General features: G+C 49.0%; 1 protein-coding gene across 10 annotated transcripts in view; it reads left to right on the forward strand.

Moving 5' to 3' along the window:
* The window catches only part of RAPGEF2 (Rap guanine nucleotide exchange factor 2), a 274,024-nt gene extending 263,024 nt beyond the window's left edge, over positions 1–11,000 (forward strand). For all 10 annotated transcript variants that reach the window (XM_008273491.5, XM_051831661.3, XM_008273492.5 and 7 more), the window contains 4 exons: positions 2,361–2,586; positions 3,987–4,546; positions 7,858–8,163; positions 8,941–11,000. In XM_008273491.5, coding sequence (XP_008271713.2) covers positions 2,361–2,586; positions 3,987–4,546; positions 7,858–8,163; positions 8,941–8,966 — 1,118 coding nt within the window. In that variant the 3' untranslated portion in view covers positions 8,967–11,000. The remainder of the gene's footprint in view (positions 1–2,360; positions 2,587–3,986; positions 4,547–7,857; positions 8,164–8,940) is intronic.
* The last annotated feature ends 13,323 nt before the right edge of the window (positions 11,001–24,323 follow it).

The raw sequence follows: 24,323 nt of genomic DNA on the forward strand, positions 1-24,323 counted from the left end.
CGCGAAGTTGCTTGTTTGCTCTGGTCAAAACGTCTGCCTTTCAGCTAGCATGAATTCCAGAATTATGTACTCCTTAATGTTTAACCTTAGTCATTAAACATCAGTTTGTAAGGTTCAATGGATTTGTCTCATTTAATAAATTTAAAAGGATTTTGACATCTATTTTTTAATATTTACAGTAGTGTCAAAGCTTTTAAAATACATTTAAATTTATTTTATTGATTGTAACTTGGAAAAGAAACTCTTTGTCTATTAAAATGTTCTCTAATATTTTTATAGAGCACTAATATTGGGTAAAAAGAGCTGTAAAGACCTTTAGAAAACTAATATATTCCTGATTTATTTCTTCATATACTAACACAGGTCTTGATACCTTTTTGTTGCTGTCGTATTTCATAAAGAGACTGCATCTCCTTAGGTTGATACTTTCTCATATTAAAATGGTAGCCAGACACGCGGCTCACTAGGCTAATCCTCCACCTAGTGGCGCCGGCACACCGGGTTCTAGTCCTGGTCGGGGCACCAGATTCTGTCCCGGTTGCTCCTCTTCCAGGCCAGCTCTCTGCTGTGGCCAGGGAGTGCAGTGGAGGATGGCCCAGGTGCTTGGGCCCTGCACCCCATGGGAGACCAGGAGAAGCACCTGGCTCCTGCCTTCAGATCAGCGCGATGTGCCGGCCGCGGCGGCCATTGGAGGGTGAAACAACGGCAAAGGAAGACCTTTCTCTCTTTCTCTCTCTCTCTCACTGTCTACTCTGCCTGTCAAAAAAAAAAGAAAAAAGAAAAATGGTAGCCAGTTTTCTGCTACATCTCTCTCCAGGTTACCACCTCCTCCTAACCTTTACTTGAATGGGTATAAGTCAGTAATAAATGGCTAGGATTGATTTTCCCCAGGGAAAGGCCAAAAAGGTTAGCAAATTGTGAGATTTCCCTGGCAGAGCAAATCCTGCTGTGCTGTGGCTGTTTCCGACCCCTGCAGGTGCCGTGCGGATCCCGGCCCGGCCCTGGCTCAGTGGGTGTCACTCAGTTATTTTCTCATCCTGTTGTCAAGTGCAGCGGCAGTCAGCTGAGGTCTTCTGGTTCCAGGAGGTTGGACTTAACCAGGTCCTCCTCTTCTCTTAGCAGTGAAAACAGTTACAAGAGTAACAACGCTCCATTAACAATAACAGTGGGCCTGTGGGATAGGTGGGGGTGATAGAACCAGAAACAGGTGGGAAAGAGAGGAGCCTATCACTGGTTCCAGAAGATGGGGAATTCCTACAATGTCAAGCACTCTACCTGAGATTCCGTTTTTAGCACACTATTCAGGGAAGGCCTTACACCTTGTCTGTCATAACTTTCAGTGTGACTTTATAAAAACACGTTGTGTAGGCGCACACATGCAACCTTATCAAGACCTGTGCACCCTTGAAAGAAATAAATCAGGAGCTACCAGTTTGCTGAAAGATTGAGAAGACTGAGATGGTCCAGGTTTGTGTGTGTGTGTGTGTGTGTGTGTGTGTGACACTGATAAAATTCACATTGCGTGTCATCATGTAAGATCAGTATTGAACTAATGTGAGATCCTTAGTACTGTTGTAAAAAAGAACAAATGTAAGTGCCAAGAACAAAGTTTTGGATTTTTACATTCAAAGCATCAAAACAAGCCTCTTTCTTTATGACTTTCAAAATTATTTTCAGTAGAAAGGAGAATTAAGGGTCCTTTCAGGGCAGGAAATAGACATTTTTATAGTGATCGCCTAGAGAAAATGCACATCCATCCTCCAGAACAATGGGCTTTTATATGATTCCACTAATGCATTATTAAAATTGAAAAACGGAGTGGCACAAATCCAGAGATGTCTTCTTTGGGTGTTGTCTCTTAGTCTTTATTTATAATGTCTGCTTACAATTTTAAGTAGGATGCACATATTTTCAGTTGAATTATTCTGTACCATAGTTAAAATTCTAAAAATTAAAAACTCAGTTGGAAATAAGTTATTGACCTTCCAGTTTGAAAAAAAAAAATGTGCTTTTAAATCTGACTTTTAAATCATGGCTTCGTTTATGTAGCCCAATCAGTGTAATATAACGCTAAGGGACTGAGAATAGTCATGTGGCTCTGTACTTTCTGTGTCTTCTCCTAGTTTGTAAACAATGCTTTATTCTCCCCCTCTAACCATTGATTAAGCAGCTTAGCTATGTTCCAGCAAGCATTACCTTATCTCTTAGTCACCTGTCTCCTCCAGGAACACAGTATTGTGAACTCCTACTTCAGCGGCCGTCTCTGTGCCCACAGCTCCTTTCTGCTTCTGTCTGGTGGACTGCAGTTTTTATGCTGTAACTCTGTGTGTCTAACTGGCATGGTTCCACTTCTCGTCCAGGCTACACCTTGGCTCCCAGTGGAACTGTGGATAACTTTTCGGACTCTGGCCACAGTGAAATCTCCTCGCGCTCCAGTATCGTCAGCAATTCTTCTTTTGACTCTGTGCCAGTCTCGCTGCACGAGGAGCGGCGCCAGAGACATTCTGTCAGCATCGTGGAGACAAGCCTAGGTGTGGGCAGGATGGAGCGGCGGGCCATGACTGAACCCGACCAGTACAGCCTGGGGTAGGCGGCTTTCCTCCACGCTCTCTGCTTTCATGTCTGTTTTAATAATGAATCCTTTCCCCTTAACATTTCTATTTATTTATGTATTTCAGAGGCCCAGGGAGACAAACAGATACTTTGATACGTTCATTCTCTTCCTCAGTGCCTGACACAGTTACGGTTGGGCTGGGCTGAGACTGGGAGCCCGGGACTCAGTCCAGATTTCTCACATGGGGGTCAGAACCCAACTACTGTAGCTATCACCTGCTGCTTCCTAGGCGCGCATTAGCAGGAAGCTGGAATCAGGAGTGGATCTGGTACTCAAACGCAGGCAGTACAATATAAATGTGGGCATCTTACTCACTGCTTCACTGCTAAACTAAATGCCTGCCCCACGTATTTGTGTTTATTTTACACAGTGCCTAAGAAATTACCTCTTGAGGTTGGCACTGTAGGACAGCAGGTTAAGTTGCGTCCTGTGATGCTAGCATCCGTATCAGAGTGCAGTTCAAGTCCCGTTTGCTCAATTATCAGTCCAGCGTCTGGCTAATGAGTCTTGGAAGGCTGCAGATGATGGTCCAAGTGCTTGGGCCCCTGCCACCCACATGGGAGATCTGGACCAGCCCTGGTCTTTGCAGCTCTGTAGGGAGCAGAACAGCTGGTGGAAGATCGCTCCCGTGTCTCTCTCTGCCTCTCTCTCTCCATCACTCTGCCTTTCAAACAAATAAATGGATCTTTAGAAAGAGGAGAATTTCCTCCCACCCCGATGGCATTTTCAGATTTCCTGGATTGCGAGCACAAGGCTGTGTTTTTTTTGTTGTTGTTGTTGTTTTGACAGGCAGAGTGGACAGTGAGAGAGAGAGACAGAGAGAAAGGTCTTCCTTTTTTGTTGGTTCATCCCCCCAGTGGCCGCGACGGCCGGTGCACCGCGCTGATCCAAAGCCAGGAGCCAGGTGCTTCTCCTGGTCTCCCATGGGGTGCAGGGTCCAAGCACTTGGGCCATCCTCCACTGCACTCCCAGGCCACAGCAGAGAGCTGGCCTGGAAGAGGGGCAACCAGGACAGAATCTGGCACCCCGACCGGGACTAGAACCTGGTGTGCTGGCGCTGCAAGGCAGAGGATTAGCCTAGTGAGCTACGACGGCACCGGCCATGTTTTTGTTGTGTGGACTTTTTCCCCCTGCTAGGTTTCCCTTTATTGAAACACAGCTGTTCTGTGCTGAAGTGTGACTGTAGCCTGTACCACAGCTGCTTGGTGTCAGTTGCCTTCCTGGAACAATGAGATTGCATTGAGCCATCCTTAGCCTTGTAGGGAAAATGTCCCTGTCTTTATACAAGTCAGTGTCTCCATAGTCATGGCAAGGTGAGAAAACAGTTTGCTGTTTTCATTTCACTTTGTTTCATTTTCTTTTGACCACTTAGGTCCTACGCAGCGATGTCTGAGAGTCGAGGATTGTATGCCACGGCCACAGTGATCTCTTCTCCCAGCACAGAGGAACTTTCCCAAGATCAAGGGGACCGCGCCTCCCTCGACGCTGCCGACAGCGGCCGTGGGAGCTGGACGTCCTGCTCTAGTGGTTCCCACGACAACATACAGACCATCCAGCACCAGAGAAGCTGGGAGACGCTGCCATTCGGGCACACCCACTTTGATTATTCAGGGGACCCTGCGGGCTTATGGGCCTCAAGCAGCCATATGGACCAAATGATGTTTTCTGATCATAGCACCAAGTATAACAGGCAGAATCAAAGCAGAGAGAGTCTGGAGCAAGCCCAGTCCCGGGCCAGCTGGGCGTCATCCACAGGTTACTGGGGAGAGGACTCGGAAGGTGACACGGGCACAATCAAGCGGCGGGGCGGGAAAGATGTTTCCATGGAAGCGGAGAGCAGCAGCGTAGCTCCGGTGACCGCGGAGGACACCAAGCCGGTCCCCGTGCCTGCCCACATAGCCGCGACGTCGAGCACGGCCAAGGGGCTCATTGGTGAGTTTAAAAGCTACCGAGTGGTGACTGACTTGTTCCAAGAGGAAACTGTGTGTCTGTGGTTCTTGGCTTTGTTTCGCCCATTGCTGTGCAGGGCTTCCAAGCTAGCGCTGTGTACATTTTGAAGCGAGTCGTGATTAAGATCCCTGATGGACTCCAGGTCAAGAAAGCAGTCAATCCGTAGACCGTCCGAGTGGTCGGGGTCCGGTCTGCTCTTTTTCCTTGTGCTCTGAAAATGACCGGGACAGTTCCCATTCTTCAGAGAGGAAGAGCTTTTCTTTGGATGGGACTGTTTTAAATGTTACTTTGTTACCTTGAGTTGGATTTAGAAATCCTTGAACATCTTCCAGTGGGTTCTGTTACGCAGAAAATTTGTTTCTGTGCTGAACAGTTTCTGCAGGCCCTGGAGCTGCTGATGTGATTGGTAGTGTGGTGAGGAGAGCCTGGGCTAGGAGCCAGGCACACTGGCGTGGTGACATTCGGCAGAGCAGGAAACCGTGCCTGACTCCTCATCTGTGAAGTGATCTTAAGCAGTTTTCTTTCACGGGGTTAGCACGGGGCGTGAGGAGGACAGGAGAGCTGTGCAGAGCGCTGAGTCTGCCCAGGTGGCAGATTCCCAAAACGGGGCAGGTGCTGCTGCTGTCCCCAGAGTAAAGGCGTCTGTGTTCCCTAAAGGGTATGGAAAATAGGTATTTTCTATGGCATATTTAATGTCTGTTTAAGCAAAGTGTAGGAATAGATTGTACGATGTAGAGTAAGAAATTCTGGGGACCGGTGTCGTGGTGTAGCGGGTAAAGCTGCCTCCTGCGACGCTGGCATTCCATATGGGCGTCAGTTTGTGTCCCAGCTGCTCAGCTTCCCATCCAGCTCCCTGCTAATGGCTTAGGAAAGCAATGAAAGTTGGCTTAAGTGCTTGGGCCCCTGCCAGCCACCTGCGAGGCCAGGAAGAAGCTCCTGGCTCCTGGCTTTGGCATGGACCACCCCTGGCCACTGCAGCCGTTTGGGGAGTGAACCAACTGATGGAAGATCTCTGTCTATCTGTCTCTGTCTCTCTATAACTTTGACGTTCAAATTAAAAAAAAAAAATTCTGGAGTCTTAACTACTGCAAATGTCACTATTTATTAATAGAGAAATTGTAGTCATAAGTAATCTTGAGAGGGTGTCAAGCTTAATATCCTCTTAAGAGGAAGAAGGAGATCACAGTTATGCATTTTTTTTAAGATTTTATTTATTTATTTGAGAGGTAGAGTTACAGACAGAGAGAGAGAGAGACAGAAAGGTCTTCCATCTGCTGGTTCACTCCCCAAATGGCCATAACAGCTGGAGCTGGGCTGATCCAAAACCAGGAGCCAGGAGCTTCTTCTGGGTCTCCCACATAGGTACAGGGCCCCAAGCACTTGGATCATCTTCAGCTGCTTTCCCAGGCCACAGCAGAGAGCTGGATCGGAAGAGGAGCAGCCAGGACTAGAACTGGCGCCCATACGGGATGCTGGTGCCACAGGCAGAGGATTAACCTACTGCACCACGGTGCCAGCCCTGGGTGATGCATATTTTTAAGCTCAACTTTTTCTTGTGCTTTCTTTTAACTAATCATCAGGATTTCTATTGCCAAGAAATGAATAACAATGCATAGCTCCTAACAGTTAAATCTAGAAAGTTAAAGAAACTAAAACCTGATTTTTACTTCCTCTTACAGATTCCATGTCCTAGATCATGTACACTAGTACTAAAGAGTTTTTAAAAAGGCCAGACACTTGGCCCAGCAGTAGAGACCTCTGTGTCCCATGTCGGAGTGCCTGGGTTTGATCCCTGGCTCCGGCCCCTAACCTTTCTGCCAGCACACATGTCGGGAAGCAGCAGATAATGGCTCAGGTAGTTGGCTCACTGCCACCCACAGAAGAAACCTGGGTTGAGTTCCTGGCTCCTGGCTCCAGCCCCAGCCCCAGCCCTGGCTATAGTGGGCATTTTGGGAGTGAACCAGTACATCTTGAATAAAAATTAAAACAGATATTTATAAATGTATATTTACATTATACAAAATGAAAGGATTTTCAGAAATATTAATACTGTGTAGTATTAAGGTTTTTAAGTTGCTACCCTTTTTGGCGACTACTTTTCCAAATTTATTTTAACATACTAGTTTTCAAGGTGAAGTCCAAAGATCTGAAAGTCATGTGGAGTTGATTCTCTAACTGACAGGGGCAAGAGCCCCATGACGATGGCAGGTAGGGCCCGGGAAAGGGGACGTAAGTGCTTGCGTGTTCCAGGCATGGTATTAGGTTCTTGTTATGTTACTGCTCTGCATTAATCTTGGGCCGGCGCCGCGGCTCACTAGGCTAATCCTCCACCTAGCGGCGCTGGCACACCGGGTTCTAGTCCCGGTCGGGGCGCCAGTTCTGTCCTGGTTGCCCCTCTTCCAGGCCAGCTCTCTGCTGTGGCCCGGGAGTGCAGTGGAAGATGGCCCAAGTGCTTGGGCCCTGCACCCCATGGGAGACCAGGAGAAGCACCTGGCTCCTGCCATCGGATCAGCGCGGTGCGCCGGCCGCAGCGCGCCGGCTGGGGCGGCCATTGGAGGGTGAACCAACGGCAAAGGAAGACCTTTCTCTCTGTCTCTCTCTCTCACTGTCCACTCTGCCTGTCAAAAAAAAAAAAAATCTTTCCAATAAATCCAAAGGTTAAGTGTTAACCGTATGACTATCCTATAGTCATAAACAAGGTTTGAAGTAACCCCTTTAAAGTTAAAGGTACTGGGGATGGGTATTTGGCTCATTGAGTTAAGCCACTCCTGTGGATGCCCGCATCCCGTACGCGAGTGCCTGGGATCAAATCCTGCCTCTGCTTCCGGTCCAGCACACTCAGAGGCAGCACATGATAGCTGCCTGGTGCTTGGGCCCAGCCACAGCGTGGGAGACCTGGATAGATGTCCCAGCTCCTGGCCTCAGCCTGACCCAGCCCCAGAGAATGAAGATACTGCTGTTTCTCTCCTGCTCTCTCTCCTTTCTCAGTTTCTCTCTTCTCTCCGCTCTGCCTTTCAAATAAATAAAAATGAAATTTCCGAAAGTGAAGATACTTACATTGCTTAATAGCTTCGCTTGCCAATTTTATCACACAGAGATAACCGTTGTCTAATTAATTGTCTAATCAACATCCCTGCCCTGGCCTGTGCCACTGCCCCTTATCAGACAAAAGCACATTGGCTACTGGGCTGCGTATTCTGTCTCAGAAATGTAAAAAACACTTCAGTAAGTATTTGCAGTATGAGATACTCTTCTCAGAGTGGCTAACGGCTGGTACGTTGTCTCCACTGTAGCGCGGAAGGAGGGCAGGTATCGAGAGCCCCCCCCCACCCCTCCAGGCTACATCGGAATTCCCATCACGGACTTTCCAGAAGGACACCCCCATCCAGCCAGGAAGCCCCCGGACTACAACGTGGCCCTTCAGAGGTCCCGGATGGTGGCCCGATCCTCGGATGCGGCTGGGCCTTCCCCGGTTCAGCAGCCGCCTGGGCACGCAGCGGGCAGCAGGCCTGCAAGCAAACCTCAGTGGCACAAGCCCAACGAGTCGGACCCGCGCCTTGCCCCCTACCAGTCCCCAGGGTTTTCCACCGAGGAGGACGGTAGGTACTGCGTCCTTGAAGCCCTGGGTTCCACACGGCCACCGAGGCTGCCCACGGGTCCCCAGGGCATTGCTGCTTTCTTAGCACGGGTCGGCTGACCGCTGCCCACGCAGCACGGGAGTCCGGGTTCTGGGCCAGGGTTAAAGCTTCTGACTTTGTCATGTTGGTCGTTTTAGTTTTCTTTTCTAAATGGCTTAAGAAAGGCCAAAGATTTCAGAGGGGTCAAACTTTTTAGCTTCTTTTTGCAAATCCACCTCAACATAATGGGTTAAGGATGAGGAGGGGCGTCATGCACCCCCGCTTCCTCTGTGGTTTTAGATTTTAGTACACAACCATTGTAGAAAAAAGCAAGACATAATAATTACTTATACTAATTACATAAAAATTACTTATAATCTACCACTTGCAGACAACCACTGTTAGCATTTTTATATATCCTTCTAGACTGTTTAATATATATATGACTATATTATTTAAAAAGTGGCATATGCATCTTATGAATTTGTAGCTAATAACTTTCTGACCAATGAATAGAAAAGTGTCAGTACCTCTTGTGTGGTGTACATGTTTAAAGATATGCATCACATGTACAGTTTTAAACTTCTTAGATGCATTAGTCATTGCCCCACAACAGGACAAGGATCCTACCGTGAGTTACACTGGAAAGCGGAGCCGTGACTTCTCCACTTAGCGTGTCAGTGAACGCATTACCTGCAGGGCCAGAAAGTGCTTGCTTGCTCACCGATTCTTTTTTTCTCTTCCCTGCCGTGTTTGCAGAAGATGAGCAGGTCTCTGCTGTCTGAGGCACAGGCGTTTCTGGACCCAGCGTGAGCCACCCACAAGGAGAGCACAAGAGACGCCCCTCCCGTCGGAGCCTTGGAACTCGCATTCTGCGGGTGGTGGACCAGTTTGCCTCCTTCCCTGCCTTAACGCAGCATGGGGCTTCTTCTCCCTTCTTCCCGTCCCCTTTGCATGTGAAATACTGTGAAGAAATTGCCCTGGCACTTTGCAGACTTTGTTGCTTGAAATGCACAGTGCAGCAGTCTCTGAGCGCCCACTGCTGCTGCCTGCCACGTCACACAGTGTCATTCCAGATTCCACGATCACCGCGACAAGACGATTCACTCTGGCTGCACTTCTCAATGCCTGCAAGGATTTTTTTTTTTTTTTTTTTAAATCTTCCTTATAGATTTCAATCCAGTCCCAGCACTTGGTCTCATTGGGATAATGAGAAAAGCTAGCCATTGAACTACTTGGGGCCTTGAACCCACCAAGGAAGACAAAGAGAAACAAGAAATCCTTTGAGTACAGTGCTTGTCCACTTGTTTACAATGTCTTTTTTTTTTTAATTTTTATTTTTAAGGAGTTTAAAGATTGTGTTCAGAGAGTAAATGTTATATCCATTTATTGATTACAGTATTATTTTGATCCTTAAATAGGGTTGCCAGCCTGGGTTTCTGCAAAACCAAATATGCCGGACACGGTGTGGCCACACCAAGAAAAGGGGACGGCTGGGCTCACAGCCCTCTCTTCCCACGTCCTTGTGGCCTCACCTGCGAAGTGCCCTATCCGGAAGTTTAAAACATTGGCCAATTCCTTCCATGCCGAGACGCCTCTGCCGCCACCCCTTCCCCAGTTGGTGCGGTCTTCTGTAGAACTGTTTGCACATGGCCAGGGGAGAGAAGTGGGACTCCTGCGTCCTCTTGAGCCTTACGGAGGCAGGACAGTGTCATCTGAGGGTGTGTCCTGCTCCACTGAGACAGATGGCAAACCCCAGCATTTAAGTTATGTTTCTTAGATTTTTGTTAATTGAGAATTTTAGGTTTTTTTTCTTTTCTTTTTTTTTTTAAGAGAAACAGTTATAACTGGATAGCATTGCAGTGAAAGCAGCTTGGGGTGTTGGAGCTAATGCCAGCTGTTAATACTGCTCTTTCAAGACAGCTTCCCTTTACCGAATTGGCATTAGGGAATAAACACGCCTTTAAACGTGGTATAAAAGATCAGAAACCTGGTTAGACTTGCCAGCCTTCGCAAGGCAGGTTAGTCATCAGAGACTACCCATGAAGTGGCTTTACGGACAGAGCGTGTGGAGAAGGTCTACGTGTAGCACCCGTCTGCTCACAGCTGCTATTAACCCCGTACGGACTGAAATGACCCCTCCACTCTGTTTTTGTGTTGTTTTTGCACAGACTCCGGAAATGCGAAGGCTGCCAATCCGAGTAGTACTCAAATGTGAGGAGCTGCTGGTCTTGGATTTTTTTTCCATTAAATTCAGCTGATCATATTGATCAGTAGATAAACGTAAATAGCTTCAAATTTTAAAAGTCGAATTGCAGTGTTTTTTCACTGTATCAAACAATGTCAGTGCTTTATTTAATATTTCTCTCCTGTATCATGGCATTTGTCTACTTGCTTATATATTACATTGTCAATTATGCATTTGTAATTTTACATGTAATATGCATTCTTTGCCAGTTTTATTATATAGGCTATGGACCTCATGTGCATATAGAAAGACAAAAATCTAGCTCTACCACAAGTTGCACAAATGTTATCTGAACATTAAGTAATCGTAGAACATAGGACTGCTAATCTCAGTTCGCTCTGTGATGTCAAGTGCAGAATGTACAATTAACTGGTGATTTCCTCATACTTTTGATACTACTTGTACCTGTATGTCTTTTAGAAAGACATTGGTGGAGTCTGTATCCCTTTTGTATTTTTAATACAATAATTGTACATATTGGTTATATTTTTGTTGAAGATGGTAGAAATGTACTATGTTTATGCTTCTACATCCAGTTTGTATAAGCTGGAAAATAAACAGATATAACATACTGTGTTGCCTATATTCTTAAGAAAACCGTGCATGCTTTTAGTGATGGAGGTGCGTGTGACAGAGAGAGGTCTTTGGTCTCACATCAGGAGGCTTGGCCTCTTGTTTGGCAGGAACTGGCTTATTTCTGTTTGATAGCCTTCTGTTGACACAGAAATTAGTATCGTTAATACTAGCCCCAACCAAACCATGTTCAGAATTCAGAGTGCTTCTCAAGGCTCAGTAGAAAATGAAGATGATGGGGCCAGGGGGCCAGTGCTGTGGAGCAGTGGTTAGGACGCCAGCTGCGATGCTGGCGTCCCACTTGAGTGATGGCTCGAGGCCCAGCTGCTGCATTTCGGATCCAGCTCCCTGCAGTGCACCTGGGGAAGCAACAAAAGATGGCCCAAGTGCTTGGGCCTCTGCACTCACGTGGGAGACTCAGGTGGAGTTCCAGGCTCCTGGCTTTGGCCTGGCCCAGCCCTAGTTGCTATGGCCGTTTTGGGAGTGAACCAGCAGATATCTGGAAGCTCTCTTTCTCTCTCTCCCTCCTCCCCCAATTTTTCTTCTCCTCCCTCTCTGTAACTTTGCCTTTCAAATAGAAAAATCTCTTTTGAAAAATGAAGATGATATCAAAATGTGTTTGATGAAATTTGTCTGATCTCAGCCTTTTTCCTGTGGAAAGCTCTATGGGATATAAACTTCTGATTCCCAGCATACATACTGAGAATCCTACACTGACCTTCAAGGTCATGATCCCTGAGTGACCCTGAACTTCTAACTAGTACCTAAGACTGTTAGAAAGTCTGAATAATATTTCAGGCTTTCACAGGGCGCTTCTGTTTAGAAGGTAAAAATCTCTTAAGCAGCAGCCTGTTTTAGTATGTTTTGAAATCAAGGTCTCATTCCTTAGCGTCAAGCAGGCATAAATGGGAGTATTATTTCTCCCTCACTGGTAACTCCTTGGAGTGAAAGCCCCTGAACAAAACATGAGAAAATGAGAGGGCATCTAAAGCCGAGTCCAGAGTCCGTCCTCTTGACTGTACAGGGAGGAGAGCCACCGGCCAAACTTGAAAATCCGGGGAATTTGCACCAGCTGTTTTGCTGAATAACAATGTTAAACATCTAGCCGTACGAAACTGTGTAAAATCTTCCAAATTGGTGCCATCCCAGTACCTTCTTAAAAATGACTGTACTCTGTATGCATGTGTTTTTAAGTGGTCACCTTCACTATCTTTCCATTATAGAACCCATTGTGGGGCCAGCGCCGTGGCGTACCAGGTAAAACTGCTGCTTGCAGTGCCAGCTTCCCATGTGGGCACCATTTCAAGACCCAGTTGCTCCACTTCCGATCCAGCTCTCTGCTATGACCTGAGAAAGCGTAGAAGATGGCCCAAGTCCTTGGGCACCTGCACCCATGTGGGAGACCTGGAGGAAGCTGCTGGCTCCTGGCTCCAGATCAGCGCAGCTCTGGCCTTTGCAGCCAGTTGGGGAGTGAACCAGCGGATGGAAGACACACACACACTCTCTCTCTCTCTTTCTCTCTGCTTCTCCTTCTCTCTTTGTGTAATTCTGACTTTCAAATAAATAAATAAATCTTAAAACCCATTGTGTCACTCAAAAATTTTTCTGTTGAAAAATGTTCAGAATCTGGTGTGTTAGAGAACCTCTTGATCATCATTTTTTGTATTGTGCTAAAAGTAGAAGAAAATGAAAAATCAGCTATAATGTGTTTTATTAGTTGTGTTTTATTACACTTGTATGTCTTTGCTACTTCTCTGTTGTAAAAGATTTGTGTCTGCTTCAAAGGTTTAAGAAATTAGCATTGCAGTTGTAACCAACAGTGGTGACATTGTTCAATCTTTGTTAATGATAGGACTTCGTCAAGTTTGAAGCATACCACAGGAGATCCTGGTGGGTGTCTGGTGCTCTCCTCTCTCAGCAAAGAGCCTAGGCAGACCTGAGGCTGTGTTTTGCTACCTATGCTCAAGTTTTCCATATTTGTTCTGTTTCAGTCAACATTGCCCTGCTATTGAGAATCGTAGGTTTTGTGCTCATTGCTGTAATGTGTCTTATCTCCAGTTAACTGACATCATCCCAAAATGTGTGATTCGAGCCTCTGAGTGACCACGTGTGAGTGTCGGCCATGCGATTCCATGTACATGTGTGCCAGAGAAAACCACGCCGCTCTCTGACGCCTTGATTCTCCTTTTCCAAGAGCCGGCTTAGAGATTAAAGGCAGTCTAGCAGTGAGGAGACCAACTGTTGTTTGGAGAGGCAAATGATATTTTGGAGATTCATAAGAATATCAACAAGCAGAGGCTGTTGAAATGGGCAATGATGTTATAGAGTTTTTTTTTGTTTGTTTGTTTTTTGACAGGCAGAGTGGACAGTGAGAGAGAGACAGAGAGAAAGGTCTTCCTTTGCCGTTGGTTCACCCTCCAATGGCCGCCGCGGCCGGCGCACCGCACTGATCCGATGGCAGGAGCCAGGTGCTTCTCCTGGTCTCCCATGGGGTGCAGGGCCCAAGCACCTGGGCCATCCTCCACTGCACTCCCGGGCCACAGCAGAGAGCTGGCCTGGAAGAGGGGCAACCGGGACAGAATCCGGTGCCCCGACCGGGACTAGAACCCGGTGTGCCGGCGCCGCAAGGCGGAGGATTAGCCTAGTGAGCCGCGGCGCCGGCTATGTAATAGAGTTGTAAGGCAGACTGCCGGCGAGGTCAATACAACACTCTTATTAAGACCTTAAAGTAAATGAAAGTGACACATTGTGGCTCATCAGGTTAAGTTGTCGCCTAGGTTGCCTGCATCCTGCATCAGCGTGCCTGGCTGAGTCTCCCCTCCACTTCCAGTCCAGCTTCCTGCTAATGCACGTGGGAGGCAGTAGATGATGGCTCAAGTAGTGACGTCCCTGCTGTCCACGTGCGAGACCCAAATGGAGTTCCAGGCTCTTGACTTCCGCCTTGCCTAGCCCTAGTTGGCATTTGGAGAATGAGCCAGGAGTTAGATGATTTTCTCTCTCCCCCCCCCCCCTCAGTTGTTCTGCTTTCAAATGAATAAAAATGAGTCAATAAAAATTTAATCTTTTAAAATGAAAACTTACCTAGTTGAAATTGACACAAGAACGTGGACTGGAACTTTTGTGAATTGTACTTTTTTAAACATTCACATTTTAGCCAGGTACAAAGCAAGCACAATAAAATCGCTGTCTGTATTTGAGAGTCTATGTATTGCTCAGTTAATTTTTTCATTTCCATGTCTACATAACAGAAAAATTTATATAGAGGTGATCAAACAATTGCATGTCTACATAATAGAAAAATTTATAGAGGTGATCAAAACATTGCATGCAAGGTTAAGAAATCTTAGGAAAGTTCTTATTTTATGGGCTATCAAGATTAAAACAATTTTCACTATGGGAAATATGTCTAAGCCTAAAGTATCTGCAGTAAATTTATAGTCAAATGACCAACTTTATACAAGAGGGGGAAATGTGAAATAAATTCAGGCTAGGGTATTCCTCAACTCAAACAGGAGCTGGTAAAGAACTTTTAATGATATTAGTTATCTGACCCAACACAGCGGTTGACAAACGCTGAATGGGCAGATGGGAACCCATGAAGTAATGATCTCAGAATATTTAATGCTCTCCTTAATGTGTATGGATTGGACCTTGCTTTCCAGTAGGACTATAGAATGTAGGATCTGGTCCATGTTACATTTGGTATCAAGATGAAAGTGGGGCCAGCGCCGCGGCTCACTAGGCTAATCCTCCACCTTGCGGCGCTGGTACACCAGGTTCTAGTCCCGGTCGGGGCGCCGGATTCTGTCCCGGTTGCCCCTCTTCCAGGCCAGCTCTCTGCTGTGGCCAGGGAGTGCAGTGGAGGATGGCCCAAGTGCTTGGGCCCTGCACCCCATGGGAGACCAGGAGAAGCACCTGGCTCCTGGCTTCGGATCAGCGCGGTGTGCCGGCCACAGCGGCCATTGGAGGGTGAACCAATGGCAAAAAGGGAGACCTTTCTGTCTCTCTGTCTCACTGTCCACTCTGCCTGTCAAAAAAAAAAAAAAAAAAAAAAGATGATAGTGGGGAGCCGTGGTGCAGCAGCGGGTTAAGCTGCCTCTTGCCACGCTGGCATCCCATATTGGAGTGCCGGTTCACGTCCCAGCTGCTCTGATTCTGATTTAGCTCCCGCTAAAGCACCTGGGAAGGCAGCAAAAGATGAACCAAGTCCTTGAACTGTGTAACCTACATGGGGACCTGCATGGAATTCCTGGCTTCTGGCTTTGGTCTGGTCCAGATCTGGCTGTTGCAGTCATTTGGGGAATGAACCATTAGATGGAAGATCTCTGTCTCTCTCTCTCTCCCTCCCTCCCTCCCTCTCTATGTGTGTGTGTGTGTGTCATTCTGCCCTTCAAATGTTTTTTGAAAAGATGAAAGTGTGTACAATGCTCTGGATCTATTGTAGTGAGCTAATTTCACTCACATTGCTCAGTTGCTATGGTATAAGCACTTTCTTGATGAACCTTCAAGTTAAACGTCCTTGTTTCAGGTGAGTGTGCACTGAGTGACCCTATTGCCTCCATCACAGCTGGATCACAGGAGACACCTCGCCCAGGAAACATCAGCCGAGGCCTGCCAGCAGTTTGTAGGAGTATGCTGCGGTGAGCACCGTGACTAGCAGGTAAAGTGACAACCAAGGAACGTGCCACATTTTCTTTGAGGACTTTCCTTGCAAAGGCAAAAGAAGCTGTACCAGAGAAGTGAGTGCCAAGTTCATGAGCAGTGATGTGTGTGCAGAAATCATGAAGGAGAAAGGGTTAACAAGGTCAAGGACTTGATTAGTCAAAGGCAGGAGTAGTGTTGGAAACTTAGCTCAACAGACACCTATTTCTGAGAGAGCCACGGAGTGACCTGCTGTGATCGTGCCAGAATGGACTAGACGCATCAGAACCACTCCTGGAGCTTCGCTCTGTGGGCTGTTCCTATTCTGGGTGGGACAAGGAGGGAGAGCCATTCCTGGCCTTTGCGTGTCCTTGTTAACCACTCTGTGCCCAGCACCTAGAAGCGGGGCCTGGGGTCTTGTAAGCATTTTGAATATGTAATCTACCAAGCAATCTAAACAGCCCAAATTATACAGGTCAACTGGATAACCAAAATGCATTGATTTATGCTCATACTAGTGAATATTCAAAAGTGAAATAAATGACCGAACAAGGCCAGAAAGGATTTAAGATTAACCAAAAGGAGCAAGCAATGAAGGACTGTTTAAGAGTTCTGTCTGGGGGGTGGTGACACTGGCATCGCATATCGGAGTACCCGTTCACGTTCTGGCTACCCCAGTTCCGATCCAGCTCCCTGCTAATGTGCCTGGGAAAGCAGTGGAAGACGGCCCAAAATCTGGGCCCCTGCTACCCATGTTGGGGACCAGGATGGACTTCCAGGCTCCTGGCTACAGCCTGGCCCAGTCCCAGCCATTGAGACAATTGAATCAGTGGATGGAATGTCTCTCTCTCTCTCCCCTCCTTCTGTCACTCTGTGTTTCAAATAAAAAATATTTTAAAGGGTTCTTTTGTGTGTGCCTAAAGAAATTCAGAAGGGGGAAAGATCAGCAAAGTCTCTTACGGAGACTTCACCGATACCTTGAAGTGTTGCTGGGCTACCTGATGAACCAAAGCAACGAGGCCATGGCATTGACATGGCTGTGGGACCAACACTGATGCTTGATTAGATGGAGCATCACCATTCGGACAGTCTAAACATTGGGATAACTAGAAGAGTATGAGGCCAGCGCTGCGGCTCAGTAGGCTAATCCTCCGCCTGCGGCGCCGGCACACCGGGTTCTAGTCCCGGTCGGGGCGCCGGATTCTGTCCCGGTTGCCCCTCTTCCAGGCCAGCTCTCTGCTGTGGCCTGGGAGTGCAGTGGAGGATGGCCCAGGTGCTTGGGCCCTGCACCCCATGGGAGACCAGGAGAAGCACCTGGCTCCTGCCATCAGATCAGTGCGGTGCGCCAGCCGTGGCGGCCATTGGAGGGTGAACCAACGGCAAAGGAAGACCTTTCTCTCTCTCTCACTGTCCACTCTGCCTGTCAAATAAATAATAAAAAGAAGAGTATGAGATAACACAGAATGAAGAATTTTTACATAGCTTGTGCTTACTCGTTGTAGGTTATCACTAAATGCTTCTGGAAAGAAAAAAGAAAGGAGAGTGACAGAATCTGATGAGACAGTGGTGTGAGAGAATGACTGGCTTCAGCAGCACCAGGCAAGTTGCAAGGGTGAGGCATGGAGAGGTGGGTAGCTAGGGAATGGCTGCTGCTGTCCAGACCTCGGCACTTAACACATGCCTGAAAGCCCAGGCACACTAGCAGGGAGCTGGATCAGAAGTGGGGCAGCCCCGGGGTTGGCATGGCAGGCGGTGGCCCCATGATATTGATTTTTCTTTAAAGCAAGTCAAAAGGGATTCTTGTCTTTGGGAGCTGAAGTTCCACGCTGCCCCCGGTATACCTCCTGCATCCACAGAGAAATTCTCCATGTGTTAGGAGGAATGGACGTTCTACCCTGTGAGGGCACTGCGAAGCCTACACAGCATACAGGTTGCATTTTACAAAACACGTTTGAGTGATTGTTTTGTATCGTGTTTGGGCTGCAGGTGATCGAGGACAGGCATTACATCCGCTATGGTTTGAAGGTGGCTGGATGTGTGTGCTGGAAGTTCGGTCCCCAGTGTGACAGCGCTGAGGTGCCGCAGTCACAGAGAAGAGGCCCTCGGGTCAGGTAGCTGGGTCATGGAGGCACCGCCCTGTGAAGGGATTAATCAGCGCCGTTCTTGCAGAGCAAGTTCTTGCCAGAGCTGGTTGTGAACCGGAGAAGCCTCCCCGACATTTCCCCTTTCTGAATGCCTCTGATTTCCTTCTGGGCGGCTCTGCCACACTGTGCTGGAGTCCACGGGGCCCTCACACAGAAGGAACAGCGGGTTCACTCTGCACTTGCAGCGCCCTGAGCTCATAGACGTCCTTTCTCTATAGAGCATCTAACTTCAGATACGTTGTTACGGCAACTGTGCAGTGTGGGGCCAAGCTATTTCTGGCACCGTGTCCCCAGGTTACTATTCAGTGACAGAACGTATGTGATCTTGCTTCTGTTGGTTTATAGACTTCAGAAGACCAAAAATGTAGAAGACGACGAGCAGATGTGAACGAATTGAATGGAAAGAAGCAAATAAGGAGTGGGAAGGAGTTGAAACCACGGGCCCTGCTAAATCGGAATTGTTTACTCACATGCCAGCCTGGGGCCCAGGTGATTTCAGAGTCCCCTTAAAAAAATCACTCCCCAGAGGACCCATAGAATGAAAACTGGCCCGGCCTGCTCAGGAGAACTGTGACTCTGGGCTCTGTTCTCCCAGCAACTGCCTGGACAAGGTGTGCACCTGTGCCTTGGCCTTCCAGTGAGCCCCTCCGTCAAGCACAGGAGATGGAAGCCCAAGTCCTTTGGATGGATTCTGCTCCACCTGGGCCACAGCCAAGGCTGCAGGATGCAGGGGTCTGGAAAAGTGGCCGTGAAATGCCAGGCTTTCTTTCACAGTCTTCGTTAGTCTACATGTTTGAATCCTGGAATTGAACTGCTTGGTTTTGATTTTTTTACTTTTTTTTTTTTTTTTTTTTTGACAGGCAGAGTGGACAGTAAGAGAGAGACAGAGAGAAAGGTCTTCCTTTTGCCATTGGTTCACCCTCCAATGGCCGCCATGGCTGGTGCGCTGCAGCCGGCACACCGCGCTGATCTGAAGGCAGGAGCCAGGTACTTCTCCCGGTCTCCCTTGCGGTGCAGGGCCCAAGCACTTGGGCCATCCTCCACTGCACTCCTGGGCCACAGCAGAGAGCTGGCCTGGAAGGAGGGGCAACTGGGACAGAATCTGGCGCCCCGGCTGGGACTAGAACCCGGTGTGCTGGTGCCGCAAGGCGGAGGATTAGCCTAGTGAGCTGCGGCGCTGGCGATTTTTTTACTTCTAAGACTCTAGATATGGACCTGAATTTCAGCACCTCAATTTCTTATGTGGAGTAAAAGATAGTACCTACTGGGGCTGGTGCTCTGGCTGCCCCACTTCCAATCCAGCTCTGTGCTGTGGCCTGGGAAAGCACTAGAAGATGGCCCAAGTCCTTGGGCCCCTGCACCCATGTGGGAGACCTGGAAGAAGCTCCTGGCTCCTGGCTTTGAACTGGTCCAGCTCCGGCCTTGAGGTCATTTGGGGAGTGAACCAGCGGATGTAAGACTTCTCTCTCTCTCTCTCTGCCTCTCTGTAACTCTGCCTTTCAAATAAATAAGTAAATCTTAAAAAAAAAGAGAACACCTCCCTCAGTGGTTTATGCGGTAAGAGCAGAGGAGATATCACTTATTAAATAGTTTATGCAGTTATGGTACATCGTAGGTACTCAAAAAATGAGAGCTGTTGTTGGCTTTTTTTTCTTTCTTCTTTCTTTTTGACAGGCAGAGTGGACAGTGAGAGAGAGAGAGAGACAGAGAGAAAGGTCTTCCTTTTGCTGTTGGTTCACCCTCCAATGGCCGCCCCAGCCAGCGCACCGCGCTGATCTGATGGCAGGAGCCAGGTGCTTCTCCCGGTCTCCCATGGGGTGCAGGGCCCAAGCACCTGGGCCATCTTCCACTGCACTCCCGGGCCACAGCAGAGAGCTGGCCTGGAAGAGGGGCAACTGGGACAGAATCCGGCGCCCTAACTGGGACTAGAACCCGGTGTGCCGGCACCGCAGGTGGAGGATTAGCCTAGTGAGCCGCGGCGTCAGCTAGGTTTTTTCTTTCTAAAAGAAACCCAGATGGTTGCAACGGCTAGCAGTGGGCCAGGCTGAAGCCAGGAGCTTCTTCCAGTCTCCTTCGAGGGTAGCAGGGGCACAGCACTTGCGCCGTCTTCCACTGCTTTCCCAGGCCATAAACAAGGAGCTGGATCAGCAGTGGAGCAGCTGAGACAGGAACCAGCGCCCACAGGCAATGCAGGCACTGCAGGTGGCAGCTTTCCACGCAAGGCCACAGCACCGGAGCCTTCTGTCAGATTTTCTAGAATATAAAATGTTTTCCAAAAATGTGTATGTTAGCAACTATTTGCTGATTTGTAGTAACTTCTGTTGCTATGCATTCAACATAATAAAGCAATTAATCAAAGTGTTGATCACTAATGTCTATGGGTATTTGCTAGCTCAGAGCAACCTGACATACATATGTGCCTCTATTTATCATACTCATCCCCCAGGAGTAGAAACAAAATGGTATAAGCCATCTCTCTGAGAATAGAAAATTGTGAGGTCAGGAATAAGTTTCCTTTTAAAAAGAAACTCAGCTACATTAAAAGGAAAAACCAAAAAGAAGCTTGTTTATTCACATCCTGTGTTACTTTTTCTATCATTTTAAATATTTATTTGAAAGAGAGACAGACCAACAGACACATCTGCTGGTTTACCCCCCAGTGCGGGTATTTGGGGGAGTGAACTAGCATAAGAAAACCTCTGCCTCTTAAATACAAAAATAAGCAAACAAACAAATGTATGGGTATGCGGTGTTGTGGCAGGGCAGGCTAGGCCCCTGCCGTGTGTGGTTCCATCATCCCTCGTGTGCTGGTGTGAGTCCTGGCTATTTCTTTTTTTAAAAGATGTATTTATTTATTTGAATGGCAGAGTTACAGAGAGAAGGAGAGGCAGAGACAGAGAGAGAGGTCTTCCATCCGCTGCTTCACTCCCCAAATGGCTACAACTGCCGGAGATGTGCCGATCTGAAGCCAGGAGCCAGGAGCTTCTTCCGGGTCTCCCAGGTTGGTGCAGGGGCCCAAGCACTTGGGCCACCTTCCACTGCTTTCCCAGGCCACAGCAGAGAGCTGCAACGGAAGTGGAGCAGCCGGGTCTCGAACCAGCGCCATACGGGATGCCAGCACCGCAGGCCCCTGGCTACTTCACTTCTAATCCAGCTGCCTGCTAAGGTGCCTGGGAAGGCAGGGGAAGACGCTCAAGAACTTGCGATAGAGGAGGTAGGGGATAGGCAGGGCGCTGGAAGCCCCGCCCCCGCCCGCCCTTGCACCCGCCTACTTGTCCGTCAAACTTGCACAGCACCTCCCGCCTCCAGCTTCCGGTGTCCGCTGTCCAGCCTGGGCGGCCTGAGGCGGTGCTGAGGGACCCACGCCCACCCACAACAGAGCTCTCCGTGTGGGGCGTGTGCGTCAGCGCTCTCGCCTTCTGAGGAGGGGTCACCGTGTCCGTGCCGGCGTGGGCCGGGGCCTGCAGGGCGCACAGTCACCGTGTCCGTGCCGGCGTGGGCTGGGGCCTGCAGGGTGCAGTCACCGTGTCCGTGCCTGCATGGGGCAGGGCCTGCAGGGCGCAGTCACTGTGTCCGTGCGGGCGTGGGCCAGCGCCTGCAGGACGCAGAGTCACCGTGTCCATGCCGGCGTGGGCTGGGGCCTGCAGGGTGCAGTCACCGTGTCCGTGCCTGCGTGGGGCAGGGCCTGCAGGGCGCAGTCACCGTGTCCGTGCCTGCGTGGGGCAGGGCCCGCAGGGCGCACAGTCACCGTGTCCGTGCCGGCGTGGGCCAGCGCCTGCAGGACGCCCCTGCGGGAGAGCAGGCCAGAGCGCTGGGCGCCAGGGCTCCGCCCGGCCGGACCAGGCTGGGGTGGCGCTTGGCGGAGCACACCGATGGGGAGCGCTCTGCTCTGCCTTCTGAATAAATACGTCAGAAAAGGAAAAACAAGTAGGTGTAGGGATGGACTCTGGGACAATTTAGTTCCTTTTTTCTTGTAATTGTAAGAACACGGGAACCGCTTTTGCGCCACGGGTGAAGCCCAGGCCTGTGGCCCTGACGTCCGTGTGGGCGGTGGGTTTGTATGCTCGCTGCTCCACTTCCGAGCCAGTGCTCGGCCTGGGGAAGCAGCAGAGGATGCCCAAGTCTTGGGCCCTGCGCCTGTGTGGGAGACCCAGCTGAAGCTCCTGGCTTTGACCTGGTCCAGCCGGGCCCTTGCGGCTGTCTGGGGAGTGAGCCAATGGATGAAAGTTTCTCTCTCTCTCTCTCCCTCTCTCTCCCTCTCTCTCTCCCTCTCCCTCTCTCTCTCTCTCTCCCTCTCTCTCTCTCTCTGTGTGTGTGTATGTGTGTGTCTCACTCTTTCAAAATAAATAATCTTAAAAAAAGAATAGGGCAAAAATAGCGGTATTCCCAGATCAGGCTATAAAATACTGCAATGCACGTCTCGAATTCTTGCTTTTCTTTTGCTTCGCAGCTCTGGGAGGACGCAGCTGCCCTGCTGCGAGGCCACTCAGGCCATCTGTGGAGCGGCCGCGTGGTGGACACTGGAGGCTGCCAACAGCCGTGTGGGTGAGGGTAGAAGCAGATGTGCTGCCTCCACGCGCTCCCTGAGACCACTCGACCCCGCGTGACAGGTTGTCTGCAGCATCGTGACTACAACCCCCAGGGAAGCTGCTCCCGGATTTCTGACCAGTTTCTGGGTTTGGGCATAATTGATTAGACAATAGATAATGAATTAATTCAGGTTCCTAAATGTTGCTTTTGTTTTTGTTTTTTGGACAGGCAGAGTGGACAGTGAGAGAGAGAGACAGAGAGAAAGGTCTTCCTTTGCCATTGGTTCACCCTCCAATGGCCGCCACGGCCTGCACACTGTGGCCGGCACACCACGCTGATCCGAAGGCAGGAGCCAGGTGCTTCTCCTGGTCTCCCATGCGGGTGCAGGGCCCAAGCACTTGGGCCATCCTCCACTGCACTCCCTGGCCACAGCAGAGAGCTGGCCTGGAAGAGGGGCAACTGGGACAGAATCCGGCGCCCCGACCGGGACTAGAACCCGGTGTGCCGGCGCCGCAAGGCAGAGGATTAGCCTAGTGAGCCGCGGTGCCGGCTGCTTTTGTTCTTTGAAATGTGTCCTGAATCTCCCAGGAATGATTTCCCCCAGAATCTGGTGAATGTCGGCTCAGTTGTCGCCAGCTGAAATTCCAGTGTCAGAGCCATGAAAACCAATTCCTTGCTCAAAATAACACAGGAGATTTTGGTCTAGTGCAAAATGACAGAGATTTCCCTGGAATGAATGGGTCAGGCTCACAACCGTAGCTGTATTTCATCATCCTTCCAACACTGCTTTTCTGGTCATTCTGGTTGTCTGGAGTTAGGTGGCTGTTAGATTCATTAGGCAAGATTTATGGGAATGCTTTCGCACTTGAGATTCAGTGTGGTTATATACTGTCCTGAGCACATTTTTTCTTGAGCATCTAAAAGATGGTACTCCTTTGTTTTCTTGCGTACAGAGGTGCTCACTCAGAATCCGATGTCAGTTGTCTCATTTCTCTGCAGTACTGTGGTCTTCTTGCATTGAGGCATAAAGGAATTTTTTTCTTCTTTTGAAAACTATAGCTTTACTAGAATAAGTCTTGGAGGGGTGCGCATTTGGCACAGAGGTTAAGATATTGCTTGGGAAGCCTGCATCGCCTATCAGAGTGCCTGGGTCAGAGCCCCAGCTCTGCTTCTGATGCCAGTTTCCTGTAACGTGCACCTTAGAGGCAGCAGGTGATGACTCAAGCCCTTGGGTCCCTGCTGCCCACATGGGACAGGTAGCTGCGTGGGGTTCCAGGCTCCTGGTTTCTCCTGGCTCAGCCCCAGCTGTTGTAGGTGTTGGAGAAGTGAACCAGCAGGTTAGTGCTCTCTGTCTCTGTTTCTTTGCTTTTCAAGTAAATAAAAATAATGAAACAAAAAAAGTGTTGGCATTGGAAACTCTGGGCTACTATTTTTTTTTTTTTAATTTTTGACAGGCAGAGTGGACAGTGAGAGAGAGACAGAGACAAAGGTCTTCCTTTGCCGTTGGTTCACCCTCCAATGGCCGCCACTGCAGCCGGCGCACCGCGCTGATCCGATGGCAGGAGCCAGGATCCAGGTGCTTTTCCTGGTCTCCCATGGGGTGCAGGGCCCAAGCACCTGGGCCATCCTCCACTGCACTCCCTGGCCATAGCAGAGAGCTGGCCTGGAAGAGGGGCAACCGGGCTACTATTTTGTACAAGCAAAGAGTCCATTCCATAAGTAATTTCAAATTCTAAGGAAAGTGTTACCGTGTTTCAGATGTGAGACCCCTTGTAATGTGCTGTTAGACCTTCTTTTACTGGCTTCTACAGCTGCCTCTTTCTTCCTTCCTTTTTTCTTTCAAATCAGAAAGAAGCAGATATTAAAAAAAAAATTTCGTTTTGTTTGAAACGTTATCTGGAGCTCTCCAAACCCCTCCCAATTTAATCTTCATTCTCTCCCCTGTCTCCTCCCCAGAGATTGTGGGGTGGGTTTCAGCATCTCTTCCCTGTCATGCTGCTTTGGTA

The sequence above is a fragment of the Oryctolagus cuniculus genome, chromosome 8 (assembly GCF_051225735.1).
Source record: "Oryctolagus cuniculus isolate XC-2025 breed Fujian yellow rabbit chromosome 8, ASM5122573v1, whole genome shotgun sequence".
Lineage (NCBI taxonomy): Eukaryota > Metazoa > Chordata > Mammalia > Lagomorpha > Leporidae > Oryctolagus > Oryctolagus cuniculus.